The sequence below is a fragment of the Benincasa hispida genome, chromosome 1 (genome assembly GCF_027475165.1).
Source record: "Benincasa hispida cultivar pf3 chromosome 1, pf3_genome.v1.1, whole genome shotgun sequence".
Taxonomy (NCBI): domain Eukaryota; kingdom Viridiplantae; phylum Streptophyta; class Magnoliopsida; order Cucurbitales; family Cucurbitaceae; genus Benincasa; species Benincasa hispida.
Genome location: NC_143478.1, coordinates 19,340,208 through 19,355,281, shown reverse-complemented (window position 1 = coordinate 19,355,281; position 15,074 = coordinate 19,340,208). Strand labels below are relative to the sequence as shown.

The following is a 15,074-nucleotide window of genomic DNA, read 5'->3' as shown; positions in this document are numbered from 1 at the left end:
GTTAGTTGGACTCTCTGCCACGTCAACACTTTTTGACATCCAAAACCCCATATAGTTGGAATTGGAAGTTTATGTGGTTGGAGCACCTGGAACGACATGTAGGATAGCGATATTGATTTTCCTACATGTCGGTAGAGAAGGACGCGTGGTCATCATCTCAGAGTTGAAAAACGACACGTCGGAACTTGGTTAAACGTAGAATCGTCAAATAGAAAACGGAGGTCAACGGACGGACGAAGTCTGTTCTTCAACTTCACACAAACTGCTTCTCCCAATTTTTCAGCAAAAAGATCCCAAATCTTCATTTCTTCCGCTCCGATCTCTCAGTCTTCAAATGGGTATTTCATGGAGTAACAGAAGAAGAAATAATTATCTTCAAAACCCACCTCCGCCTCCTCCTCCGCCCTACCTTGCTTCTTCCTCTTTTTATTACCCCTCCGAACCCCAATCTCTTTCTCCTACTCCGCCTCCGCCTCCGCCGCCGCCGCCGCCGCAGACCCATCAGTTCACCAATTCCCACCCTCCTCCGCCGCACAGCCACCCTTACGGTCCAACTTCTCAGCCACTACCCCTGCCGCCGATTCCTCATCCCCCTGCCCCTGCCCCTGCTCCTGCTCCTCACTCCTATTACTTCTCCGGTGTGTACAATTCGTGTAATTATGGGAATTCTTCGATGGGGCGTTTCAATTTTCACCCTTATTATACTAATCAGAGTAACGGGTGGTCCCAAATTCGGCCGGCCATGGGTCCGCCGTTGCTTCCCCCACCGCCTTTGCCGTTTGTGGAGCATAGGCAAGCGAAGAAGGTTAGAAATGATGTGAATGTACATAAGGATACCTTAAGGATTGAAGTGGACGAGCAGAACCCTGATCATCATTTGGTTTCTTTCGTTTTCGATGCATTGTATGATGGAAGGTAACTTGAATTTCACTTAATTGAGTTTTTGTTTGTAATTAGAGCTGTGTTTAGCGTGTGGATGGCAGTAGAATGATTTAGGACCATTTTAAATAGTTCATGATTTGAATTTAACTTTCTGCATTTGGGAGTGGGGGATCTCTAAAACCTTGAAGAGGTTTAGTTTAGTTAGTCTAGATTCAGTGGGAAATCATGGGGCTTAGTAAAAAAATATGCTTATGTAATTGAAGTAAATTATGCTTATAATAGGAGGAGGAAAAAGGAAACCAAATTATGCCTGTCACCATTAAGTAGAGTACTTATAAGTAATTCATCTTGATCATTGCCTTCTATTATTGTACTGCATAGTTGCTTTCATGTGTAATGGAAGAAGAAGCTTGGACATTCTATCCAGATGAGCACTGTCATAATTTTTAGTACTGTAATTTTCATGTCAATTAAGAACTTCTAGCTTGGGACTTTCAGTTAACAAGTAAGGAGAAGATGGGTGAAGGGTCGAAAAGCGTATTTAACTCTTAAGGTTGTGTATCGGCAAATTGTGTTGTTAGCTTATTGTTAGGTCCTCTGATTTAAATGCCGTAAAATTTTGGTGTTCCATTATATTTCTTGCAAAGAGAGTTAAATCAAGCTTCTTGTCTTAAACCCTTGATGTTTCTTAAGTCTGAGCCTTGGGGTGGGCGAGGGTGCCCCCAGATTAGTGGGGTAGGGCCTTGATACTGGGGTTATAAAAAAATATGGGCAACGACTTGGTAAATGTTAACACCACAATTAACAGCTTGAGTGGCACGAGGCAATGGGCAACAATTGTTTAAAATACTATCGAGCCTTATACCTTAAGGCAAGACTTCAAATTTTAGCTTTAAGATTTATGCCTCTACGAAAATACACTGAGGCCTAAAGTCCCTATGCCTCGTGTATGATTAAAAGAATAATATCCATTTGCCTCATTCTTCAAGAATATAAAAATTTGAGTTGTGATAATGTGAACTATTACTATTTTTGCTATTATGACTTTAAAAGCATTGCAGATTTAAATTTGTAATATAAGTCATTCCTACTGAAGATGATAATTGTGGGTTAAATATATTCTGTTAGAAGATTTGTTTTAGTTGCAATTGACAGGGGTGGATTATACATATGTTTAATACTTTTATATGACTATTATCTATAGTACTTGTTCATACTAATTTAGAATTTGTAAAATACTTTTTTTTTATTAAATTTGAGGCTTACGCCTCATACCGTCTCAAGAGGCTTGCACATTGCCTCTTTGAGAGGAAAAGCCTTGAAGCCGTCCTTGGCCTTTTAAAAACCTTGATGAGCAATGCATATAAAAGATTTTTTATTTGTTGTATTGTGAAAGAAGTTCTTGAGCATAATCAATTATCCATATTTCTTGGTATCGGAGGTGGGTAAAAAATGTAACTACCGTCTATAACAGGATAAAGTTCTAAATAGTGAAAGGGAATCCATTAATTACTAGAGGAGTATTTAGGAAAAACAATCAAGGAGGTAGCCCATGCCACTGAAAGAAGTAAACAGCCGAGGAAAGGCCTATGAGGTTGGTTCTGGTTTAACGTGTGAATGAATTGAGATTAAGCCTCTTTTGCTCCGAGGATTTTCTGGTAGATAAGATTTTATTAACTAGCCTCCATTTCTCATGATGTGTTGGATTATCATTTTAATTTTTGTTTTCTGTTTTTCAAACATAAGATGCTTTAACAATAAAAAAGAGATTGCAAGATGTCAAAGATCTTTTCAAGGGAAAAAAAGGCAGAAGGAAAAATGAGCATTACAAAATGAACTTGCTTTTGGAAATAGGAATGAAATCCGAAATAGTAACTGACTGGACTTTTATTGTTTTGATCCTAGGCTTGGAATTTAGTTTAGATACTGCTTAACTTTATGTTTTCAAGTTCCACTGTATCCTTTCTATCATCAGCTTCCTAATTAATGCTTTTTAGATACTTTTCTGTCTCCTGTTTCTAATTCAATTCTTTACATGATGAACAGCATAACCATTCTATTTTTTGCCAAGGAAGAGCCTAATTGTAGGTTTGTTCCAGTATATCCTGATGCCTTTAAGCCAGTAAAAATCCCATTTCAGAAGGGTCCTGCTCAGAAATTCTTTCAGCCTGTGGGAACTGGCTTTGACTTGGGATTTTTTGAGTTGGACGACCTCTCAAAACCTTCATCTGCAGAAGATATTTTCCCACTTGTTATATCTGCTGAGACTTGTTCACCCTCTCAATGCGATGATGAACGAATTGGTGAACCTCAAGGAGATAATTCACATATGCAAATCACTCAAGCTGTTTTGGAGAAGAAAAATGGTGGTCCTTTCCAGGTTAGAGTGATTAGGCAACTACTATGGATCGATGGAGTGAGATATGAGTTGCGTGAAATATTTGGAATAGGGAGTTCATCAGCAGAAGGTTTTGACGATAATGACACCGGGAAGGAATGTGTGATTTGCATGACTGAACCCAAGGACACTGCTGTATTACCATGCCGACATTTGGTAAGAATCCATTTTGATTGTTTGTTCATGGTTAGCATGTGATGAAACTCCTATAATCTTAGCATGTGATGAAACTCCTATAATCTATCTTTTACTTTTGATTTCTTCAAACGCATGCTGTAACTTACATAAGAAAACAATACCAATTTTCTGGCTATATCTTCTATCTTCTATAGATGAGTTCTGGCTTATTGGTCGTGTGCGGCCCTTGCTTTCCAGCTAGCCCAAATTTGAGTCAGACGTGGTTGATTTATTATTATTTTCTTTTTAAAAAATCATAGAAAAACAGTGGACACCTTTCCCTTCTTTTAATCACTTTTATACTTAAATTTCCTTTCTTGTGTTCCCTTGTCTACAGTGCATGTGCAGTGACTGTGCCAAGGAACTGAGGCTTCAATCTAATAAGTGTCCTATTTGCCGTCAGCCGATCGAAGAACTTATAGAAATCAAGATAAATAATAGCGACCAGTGAGAATTGCCTCGTCATCCTATGTTGGATTGCCTGGTATGGCTGTTAAATTCTTTGGTTTTGATGTGTCATAATCCCACATACTGCATTCTTTACACACACACACATATGTATGTATATTTTCTTTTTCTTCATATACATAGAACTAGTGTAGTATTTACAACTTGATATTTTCATGTCATGTCTAACTATCGAATAATGTCATACCAGTCGTCTCCGAGCTGACTTTCTACTGTAATGTATGATTTGGACACTAACATTCATGGTTTTTATGTGCGGCGCATTAATGTGCATGCGAGAGACCGTGCACATGTGTATTATCTGTATGAAGATTGAATACAAGAATTGGGTTCGAGTTCGTATATGACCTATTTTTGGTTTTATAAGGGGTGATTGAGGCAAATTCAAGAATCTCAACAAGCTTAATTAGAAGGGTTAGTTATTAGCTAATGATGATAAGGAAGAGATTTTGATCACCCTACACAATGCAATGCACTAATATGTTCTTTTGTCATTTTCTTTTGAATGATAATGTGAGAGTTGTATGCAATGTTGACATTGTTGGCAACATGCTATTTAATGACCATGACCTTTTTCATTTGCTTCTCCATTTATGAACCTCTATTTATTGAGCATGTGGTGTTCATGTGATGAAAAATGCAAAACTGGGTCATTGTGATAAGCCCTAGATATAAAGTTTTTACTGGAGGCAATTTCAAAGTTAATGTGCACACCTACAAGTATAGACAAAAATAGGATGGATATAAAGGAAAAGATTTACTAAGAGATGATTGAATTGCCCCCTTCCATCCAAGATTTGATCTTGAACTTGAACTTAGTTTGAAACCCATTTCTTCTTTTGTCCTTTGGATTGAAGGGCATGATTTTGTTTAAGGGGTTATTGGCAAATAATTTAAGAGTCAAAGTGAGGGTTTGTTTCTATATGAGGGGGGAAAAAAAGAAAGGGCTTTGAGGAAAAGTTACTTGGGGTTTTATGTCAGTTTAGGCTTTTGAGAAAGAGGCAATAATTTGCTTGGAATTGAAGAAAAGAGGTAAAAGAAAAGAAAAGGTTGATACTTGGGATGGAAAATTTTATCCCTCTCACTCTCAGTAGGACCATCAATTATTCTTTTCAGATCTTTTGTCTCCATATATTGAATTGTCTACGTTGATGGATAATCATAATAGCACCCTCTCAATTTTCTGATTTTACTTTTACATATGTATATATTTATAAATTGTTGCTCATCATCAATATTCTATATCTATATATCTACATATATAATAATTGTATATTAATGCAATATTTACAATCCAAGATTTATGATTATTTCAAGAATCAATCCAAATTTAGACAACCTACAATACAAACTCTAAGCAATTAAAATGTGTTAGCTGAAAATCGTTGTTGTAAGAGCATATTTGAAAGTAATTTTAGCCTAAATTGGAAGTATTTTTGTTTAGTTGTAAATTATTTTACTGTAGAAGTGTTTTGTAATGATTAATGTTTGTTTTTATTTTTAAAAGTGATTTTAGAATTATCTGATATTACATTTGAGAAATGAGATGAGAAGTTAAGAGAGTTATAGGCCAAAAGTTGAGGAAAATATGTTGAGTTAAAGAGGGAAAAAGGTTTTAGAGAGAGAAATTTAAGGAAATAAGTTGAGTTATAGAGAAAAAATGTTGGAAATAGAAACCAACAAGAAAAATTTATATGAAACAGAAAGAAAAACAGAGGGAAACAAGTGGAAATTTTGAGAGAGACATAAATGTTAAGAGGGGGGAAGGTTGTAGAGGGAAAATTTTAAGAGGAAAAAGAAAAGAAGCTTGAGGGAAGGCACAAGTTTTATAGAGAACAAAATTGGAAGCAATAAAATATTTTAGAAGGAGGGAAAAAAAAAAAAAAGAGTTAGAAAAAGATATCAACATAATTTTTAGATTTTTTTAAGAGCAAACAATAATAATAATAAAAAGAAAAAACCCATGTTATTAATTTATTATTGAAAATTAGTCCTTACTAAAAAAACATGTATACTTTAGATTTTTGTTTCAATTTTAGTTCATATATATTTTTAAATGTTAGATTGAACGTCGATAAATCATGGTTTATTATTAATTTTTTTAAGTTTCTTTTAACATTCTCGTAAAAAGAAAGTATGTTCCCATGGTATATTTTCTTAAATAAAAATAATAATTATATTTTTTTAATAACTAATTTTAAGATTTATGAAGGCTCCATTCGATAATTGTTTATTTTTTATTTTTGGTTTACGTTTTAGGGTTTTGAAAATTAAATATATAAACTAAGTCAAATTTTGAAAATTAAAAAAATAGTAGTTTTAAAATTTTAATTAAGAATTAAACTTTTTTATTTTGAAATATATAAAATATTATAAGAAATTATGAGAAAATATTTAACGTCTAGAAAAAATCAAATAATTACCAAACGAGATCTAAATTAAAAGTCTCACAGGTAAAGGTAAAGGAAGTTTTTAACCTTAAATTTCTTTTAAAATGGGAGAGATGCTTTTGGAGTTATTTCTTCCTTTAGGAGTCATTTGTTTTGAGAATTTTCTTTATGAAAATTGACACAGACATTCAAATTCTATGTTTGTTTCATAGTTTTCAATCTTTTACCCAGCCATCCTCATTTTCCACCAACCAGCATTTTCTGTTCTCTCCTAAAACTGTGGTTTCCTCTTTTCCCCTATTTCATTTTATATATAATTTCATTTGGAATATAATTGATAAATTAATATTTATTTTAATGAATAAAAAATAATCTATTAAAATATTTATTTAACTTATTTTTATCGTAAAAGTTTATTAAGTGAATGCAATTACTTTTTTTGCATAAATAACTAATTAATTATCTACAATATCTTAAATTTATTTATTTAGTAAATTAAGATTAGTTAAAATTAGTTAGTAAAAAAAATCATTTTTCAATAATCATAATTGGTTATTTTATTGTTTTTTAATAATCAAGCAATTATTCATTGAGATTAATTTTAATTTGATCTTTCACTATGAATATATAATCATTATTGATTATTTACAATATGTTAATTATTTATTACGATTAATTGATATTACTTCATTCATTATTAACATATCATATTTATAAATTTTTTTAGTATTCTTTATTAATATATCATATTTTTATCTTATTTTTCACTTTTTATATAATTTATAGTTTATTAGAATATATTTTTTATATTATTGAATTAAAATCGAAATTACTAATGTTGAACTTAATTAATTATAAAAATGATTAAGTATTAGATTATGATCAATATGGCATTCCTTAAATATAATAATTGGTTAATTTTAATTATAAATTATTCAAATTTTAAATATTTACAATTAAAATTATTATTGATTCTTAATTAATTAATTTCAGCAATATATTGAACGACATTTATTGTTTAATTAATTAATCTATTAAAATTATATAAGCTTTTCATATTTAATTTCATAAATTAATTACAAATATAATTTTTGTTTATAAAATTCTAATAGCAATTTCCATGCACATCCAAATACAATCATCATTGATTTCCAAACATCCTATTTTCAAGTACTCTATTCATAGACATTTTTTATTTTCAGACATCTATAAAACTTTAAATCAAACGGCCCCTCAAAGTCATGATTTTTTATAGCAAAATACAGTAATTTTTTTTTTTTTAATTGTCCTCTTTTAAAGTGTAAAGTGGCTCTGGGGGCAAAAGTCCCTTAATGTGACCTTTTATAAGGTGTGTACCCTTAGAAAGATGGTAGATTGCAACTTTTTTTTTTTGGATTGGTCAACTTTGACCTTGGCCTTTGTCACAAATTACTTGAGCTCTACTTAACTATTATCACATATTGTACTTTGAAGTCATGACTTAAAAGGCTAAAAGATGCTTTAATTTGAGGCTTTTTTTTCTTCTTCTTTTTCTTTCATTTGGAGAGGTGAAGCACAAGCTTCCATTTTAACAAAAGGTATTGATAAAATTGTACATAAGGTATTATTAGACATAATGATCATAAATATAAAAGTATCCCAAGAAAATCAAACTCTTTAATTGTCATTTTCTTATAGAGATTTTGTACTTAATAACCAAGATTCAATTTTTATTCTATGCCTTTTCTACTCGGGTTGAATTGCCACAACTCATGTTGTGTTAGAACATCACATATATTATGGGTAGGATTAGAAGCTCACGGGTCTATGACTTGCGTGGGCCAAGAGGAGCCACATGGATTATGTACGTAGTAAGGCCAATTAACTTATTTGAGCTTGAAATGAGTGGATTTGAGACACATACCACCATTTAACTTAAATTTTCACTTATAAGATAGGTACAAAGTTGTATATGAGACCGCAGGAACACTATAAATAGGGATCATTCCATTGGAGAGTCACACAATACTATTTTAGCTCATTTTGACATCATTTAAGTTTAAACATTGACTTAAGCATTAGAGTATGTTAGTCACAGTATCACAGTATCACACTAGTAAGATTTCTGTAGTGGGGTGAGTCGTACCTCTTTGCTTTTGTAAATGGTTTTTTTCTCTCTCTTTTTAAATTGGTTTCTGATTAAGCTGTCAAAGATCTTGTAAACCTCTTTTAGCATTTGTTTCATCCTAAGTATCGTTTTCTTAGACCTCTCGTGATCTTTCTAACTTGACTTATTGCCTTGTTCTCCCACACCCTTTGAGGTGGCCTTGCTAAATGAAGGACACATGCTTGTCCTTAAGGTCGATTCACTCTAAGGTCTTATGGAACTAATTTTTTTATTGTCTTGCTTGTGAGCCATTAACTTCATCTCTATAAGTTATTGAAGGATGCCCTCTGTTCAGAATATTTATAGAAGTATAGCGATCAAATTTCTTCACCTTATCATTGTATTTGGCTATACCATCGGTGTGAGTATCTTCTAACATGTCAACTTAACATCTTCACACATCACTTTGGATTGAAGGCTAATATGAAGGAGTAACCAGATTTATAGATCTAAACAACATACACGAACACAACTCAACTCTATTAACCAAGTTGCTAGTAACTACCTCAACAATTTGAATCCCATAATAATAATAGTAATAATAAAAATCTTCACTTTTGTTTCTCAAACAACATCAAAAGATTTATGTTGTACACGATGTGTTATAATAATTAGAGGAGGGGGAGACATCTATTTAGCTTTACCCACAAATCAGTCTTGTCGGGACGACGGGACCTCATCATTCACTAAAACGACACCGTTTCACTCCAAACCGGCGCCGTCAGCCAAGCTGAGATACTATGGGAGAAAAAACTAATTATCAAGTCGAATCAGCTCGGCTCGGCTGGAGTCTGAGAATTAATTTTTATAAATTTTGGGAGGGTTTTTCGAAATCTCTGCAAATGCAAGTGAAGAGTGGGATGAATAAAAAAAAATAGAAAAAAGAAAAGCGGGGGTGTGTTCGAAAATAAAGAGTACTCTGCCTCTTCGTTTTGGTGCAGCCAGCAGCGTTTTTCACTTTCTCCTCTGCCCCCATTTGCTTCGCTTCGCTTTGTTTTAACATTATTTTTTCTTCTCTTTCTTCTTTCTTTCACCCTGAAAAAGAGGAACGAGTTAACACACAAACCCTTTTAACACACCTATCCCATCTCTCTGCTTCTCAACTTTGGTCTTCGTTTCTTCCCTTTCTTTCTCTGTACTCAGATTCCTACTTTCTCTGGATTTGCTTCGTTGAGTTCCAAGAGAATTACTAACCCAAAAATACAACTAATACCCATTACTCTCTCCTCTCTTTCATTTCCCAGATCTATTCTCCTCTCCTCTCTTTTTTCTTTTCTTTTCTTTTTTTTTCCCCCTTTTCTTTCCTCTCTTTGTCTCTCTCTCTCTCTCTCTCACACGCACACTGTTTGTTTGACTTGAAGCTATGAGTAAAGAAGAGTTTTTGAAGATCCAGGTGCTTTGTTTACTACACATAGTTCTGTTCTGTTTCTCCCTTGTTGTCTCCACTGTTTGTTCATTTTGTTGATTTTTTTCCCCTTTTTGGGTGTTTTATCTGGTGAATGTAGAAATGTGTTTTGAAGGTGAACATTCACTGTGATGGATGTAAGCACAAGGTGAAGAAAATCTTGCAGAAAATCGATGGTATTCTCTTCATTTCTTCTGTTTTCTTGTGAACTCCTTGTTGGTTCTGTTTCGCCTTTCACTTGATTTTGACTGTTTTTACTTCTTTAAAAGTCTTTTAGTGTGATGGGGTTTGCTTACTTTTAATTTCTGAGATTGCTTTTATTTTGTGGGGTTTTTTTTTCCCTCTGTTGTTTTTAGGGGTTTTCACTACCGAGATAGATGCAGAACAGGGAAAGGTCACAGTGACCGGAAATGTAGATGCAGCCGTACTCATCAAGAAGCTGGCAAAATCCGGCAAACATGCAGAGATTTGGGGCGGCCAACCGGCTAACAACAAAAATCAGCAAAACAACATAGCTAATCAGATGAAGAACACGCAAATTGATAATGCGAAAGGTGGGAACAACAAGGGCCAGAACCAGAAGGGCGGCGCTGCTGGCGGTGGCGGCAATGGAAATAACCTGCCTAAAGGTGGACAAGGGCAAGGGTTGCAACCGTCGCAGCTTCAGCAGCTACAAGCGATCAAAGGGTTTCAAGATCTGAAGCTCCCACCCCAATTTAAGGGCTTGAAATTACCCGTTAAAGATCAGAACCCGAATCTTCCCAAAGGCGGGAAGTTCAATTTGGACGAGGGTGATGATCTGAGCGATGAGGATGATCTTGATGACTATGATGATGAGGATTATTATGACGATGACGATGAGTTTGATGATGATTTAGGTAATCTTCACCTTCCTCCGGCGAATAAGATGATGAAACCCATAATGGGAAATGCCCAGATGCCGAAAACGACGATGAATGGGAATCATCCACCGGTGATGAATGGTCCAGCCGCCGGAGGAAATGGCGGAGGTAACGGTAAAAAAGGCGGTGGAGCTGTGCCGGTTCAGGGGAATAACAATGCGAAGAATGGAAATGGCGGAGGTAAAGGGACTGGCGGTGGAGGTGGAGGTGGGAGCAATCAAAAACAGGGCAGCGGCGGAGGTGGAGGAAAAAATAACGGTGGTGGCGGTGCTGCTGGCGGTGGTGGGGGCAATAATAAAACTGGTCACGGCGGTGGGAATGGTAGCAATAATGGAATGAACGGCGGTCAAAAGGCAGCCGGTGGGTCAAATGGAATGGGCCATGATTTACAGAGCTTGGTCGGCGCTCATGGATTGGGAATGCCCAATTTGAGTCAAATGGGTCAAATGGGTGACCGGCCGATGGGCCAAATGGGTAATATTCCGGCGGTACAAGGTCTTCCCGCCGCGGCCCCAGCGCCAACCATGAACGGCAACGGTGGCGGTGGTGGAGCCGGTAGGTTTTTGCCGGAGGGAATGGCGGGGAACCCTTACCAACAGCACCCACAGCAGTACATGGCGCAAATGATGAACCAACAACAACACCACGCGCTCGGGCACCAACCGATGATGTACGCGCGGCCACCGCCAGCCGTAAATTACGTGCCGCCGCCGTACCCATACCCATATCCACCACCGTACCACAACCCATATCCCCCAACGCAGCCAGAACCCTACACATATTTTAGCGACGAGAACCCCTCAAGTTGTAACATCATGTGAAACCACCATACCGTCGGCGACGGCGGTTGTGCCGCCGGAATTTCGGATCGGAATCTGCATTATACTCTTCTTCTACTAAGCTACTTGGGAATGGTTCTCTCTTATAAATTTTAGCCTTTCTCTATATCATATTTCACCCTCTTGATTTTGCTTGTTTTTTCTCTCTTTTTTTTTTTGGAATTTGAAGCTGGATTAGAGTCTTTAATCATATCCTCAAGACAAAAAAAAAAAAAGTAATTATAGATAATTAAATTAAGAAGTTGGAATGGAAGAAGGAAGTATGGAAAAATGGTAGTGAGCTTTGCCCTTTTTTTTCGTCTTTTTTCTTTTCTTGAGACGCCATGTTTATAAGTGTTTATATGTTATATAAACAACAATAAATGAAAATTTGAGATGGGGATTGTAAATTCCCATTTCTTTGCTTTGTCTTTCCCCTCCATCTTTTTTGCTGTTTATTCATCATTTTTTCTTTAACTCAGTTCATTATTTACATGTTCAATTTTTTTTTTTTTTTTTTTTTTTTTAAAGTTGAGTACTATTATTATTATTATTATTATTATTATTATTATTTTAATAATTTTTCTCCATCTCTTTTATGTTAAGGAGCAGTGGTTAAACAAATATTTTAAATGGGTCTATAGGGAACAGGTGGATTTTTAGAGTTGTTGAAAAATATTTGGACTTAGATTCGTAGTTTCTTACTTCAAGGTCTATTTCTTGATTTTCGATAAATTTTTTATTCCAAAAATTCAGCTGTGTATGGGAAGTAGCAGAATGATTATATAAATAGTTTAAGAATGCTATTGAAGTATATAATTATTATTTATACGAAAAATAGTAAGGGTCGAAATGAGAACTAATTAATGTGATATTGATTTAGACTTAGCAACAAAATTATGGATATAAATGTCTTGAATGTTGAATCAAGAATTATCAATTGCGATTTAATTTGATCAAAGGCTAAATGTACTAAAGAATTTTTAATTTCATTTTTAGTCTTTTAAAAATAAAAAATTTTCATGTTTATGCCAAAACGAGTGACCACAAAGTTTACCAAAAAGTAAAACATTGTTTATCCTTGGTAAGTAAAACTATATTTGTTGATGTAAACATTAAATTTGGTAGAATTTATCCATTTTAACCTTGAACATTCAATTTCATCGGATATGAGTAAATTTAAGGTTAAAATTGATACAATCAACAAAGTATTAATGACATTAAAATTTTAGAGTTAAAATTGATACAACATATTAGATTTATGATAAAAATAGCTTCTTTTTTTTTTTTTTTTTTTTTTCCTATTTTTTAGTGTAACAATTTAGTCATTCCACTTAGTTTGTAGTGATATAGTTCATTTTAAGTTGATTTGATAACTATTTGGTTTTTTAATTTTTAGTTTTTTGAAAATTAAATATAAACTTATAACCACCAGTTCATCTGATTTCTTTATAAAATTGTCTATGCTATGTGTTTTCAAATTTCAAACTAAGTTTAAAAAATTGGATAGAAGTTTTTTAAAAATTTGTATTTGTTTTTTAAACTTACTTAGAATTCAAGTGTTTACTTAGAAAATATTAAAGAAACATGATTAAAAAATTGTGATAGAAACAAACACAATTTTTGAAAATCAAAATAAAAAACTAAGATCCCATTTCATAATAATTTTGGTTCCGTTTCCTATATTTTTGTCATGGTTGAATTCTTAGCCAAATTCCAAAAACAAAAACATTTTTTTAAAAACTACTTTTTTTAGTTTTCAAATTTTAGTTTTGTTTTTTAAACAATGGGTAAAGTAGATAACTAATGAAGAAACTTAGGGGTGGAAGTAATATCAATAGGCTTAATTTTCAAAAATAAAAAATAAAAATTAAATGATTATCAAATAGAGCCTTCTTTTTTTGTTTTTAGTTTTTGAAATTTATGTTTGTCTCCTCCCAATTTTTCTATTATAGTTTACACCTTACATAAGAGACACTTAAATTTCTAGTCAAGTTTAAAAAAATATAAACAAGTTTTTTTACTACTTTTTTACGTTTTCAAAACAGTATCTATAAATTTATTTTCATAATTAAAAACAAACAATGAGATGATCATCGAATAAAGTTGTAGTCTCTAAAATTTAGTATTTAAAAAATGGTTTAATGGATATTTATTTGAATTTTATGTACAATAAAAGTCTAAGCTTTTAATTTGTTTCTATTACGTTTGTGAATATTTAAAAGTAACCCATAACTCAATGACCTATGATATATAATATTGAAAAATCAATGCCTATTGGGTACAAAATCGAAAATTTAAGATAATAATAGACCTTTTCTAAATTTTGAGAATTTACGAGCACAGAATTAATAAGGTTAAAATTTTATTAAACACCTTTTAAAGAATTGTATCAAATAAACCCAAAATTTCAAATTTTGGGACCAAAGTAATAATTAAAAGGTGAATGATTAAGGTCAAAATTAAAGTTCTTTATAAAAAAATTTATGAATGAAATGATACTTTTGAGGTTAGGTTGGGTGTGCTCAACTAACACAAACTTTATGCTTTTAACGTCGAGGTTAAAGATTTGATTTTCTCATTCCACATATTTTTTAAAAATCAATACTAATTTGAATAGCATGTTACGAGTTCCATGTTTTGTGTTTTTAAAAAATAATTTTTAAATATTAGAAAAATTGTATTGGGTGGCAATTTGAGTTTAAGAATTTACAAGCGTGTAACACACTTTTTCAATTTGTAGCTGTTACAACTTTTCATCTTCACATATTCATTCTAAACCTTCTCTCTCCCTCACGTTCCATCTTCCCAGAATCCTTGATTAGACGGGAAATGAGAGAGGAAGCAGGGTGAAAATTTTCTCTGTTGGTTAAATGGGGACGAGACGGGGAATGTATTCCTGACCCTGTCCCAAGCCCCACCCCGATTATACATATCTAATTTTTATATAATGTTTTAAGATATATATATATATATATATGTAATTATATATAACTTTTTATTTGATATATTTATTTCTATTAAGTAGAGATTATGATATATTGTTATAATATTTTAATTTTAATTTTTTGAAATCATGACAATTAAACATTTTAATCATATATTTGTCACATATGAGTGAGATATTTAACTATTTAAGTAAAAAACTTTGATATAGTGATTTGGATTAATTATTTAAGTAAAAAAAAAGGAAAAAAATCCCTGCAGGGAACCCGATCCCCACGAATTTCCTATGGGGAATCCCCGCCTTGATCTCCATGAGAAATTTCGCGGGGATGGGGAATGAAATGAGTAGCGGGAATGGGGATGAAGAAGCCATCCCTGGCCCCTTCTATGTCGCCACCCCACCCCGTGGACATCTCTAGTTCCATCTTCTTCTCTCTCACTCTCGTGTTCCATCTCCAAGCCATTCGGCCAATCACCACTACTTGCTTCGTCGTTATGCTACTCATCCGTCGATTGCTAACCCCTTCGTTCGCCGATTTTCA

At 33.5% G+C, this 15,074-nt stretch overlaps 2 protein-coding genes across 2 annotated transcripts; both read left to right on the top strand.

The window, feature by feature from the left end:
• Positions 1–215: 215 nt before the first annotated feature.
• Positions 216–4,269, top strand: LUL4 (RING/U-box superfamily protein). The gene is made up of 4 exons (XM_090307738.1): positions 216–915; positions 2,929–3,436; positions 3,795–3,941; positions 4,116–4,269. The coding sequence occupies exons 1-3, from the start codon at positions 335–337 to the stop codon at positions 3,906–3,908; spliced, it is 1,203 nt and encodes a 400-aa protein (XP_090163864.1). The 5' UTR covers positions 216–334; the 3' UTR covers positions 3,909–3,941; positions 4,116–4,269.
• A 4,986-nt stretch (positions 4,270–9,255) lies between these two features.
• LOC120088697 (Heavy metal transport/detoxification superfamily protein) lies at positions 9,256–12,013 on the top strand. Its single transcript, XM_039046123.2, has 3 exons — positions 9,256–9,854; positions 9,967–10,042; positions 10,223–12,013. Exons 1-3 carry the CDS (start codon positions 9,825–9,827, stop codon positions 11,587–11,589), a joined length of 1,473 nt encoding a protein of 490 aa, XP_038902051.2. The 5' UTR covers positions 9,256–9,824; the 3' UTR covers positions 11,590–12,013.
• Positions 12,014–15,074: the final 3,061 nt, after the last annotated feature.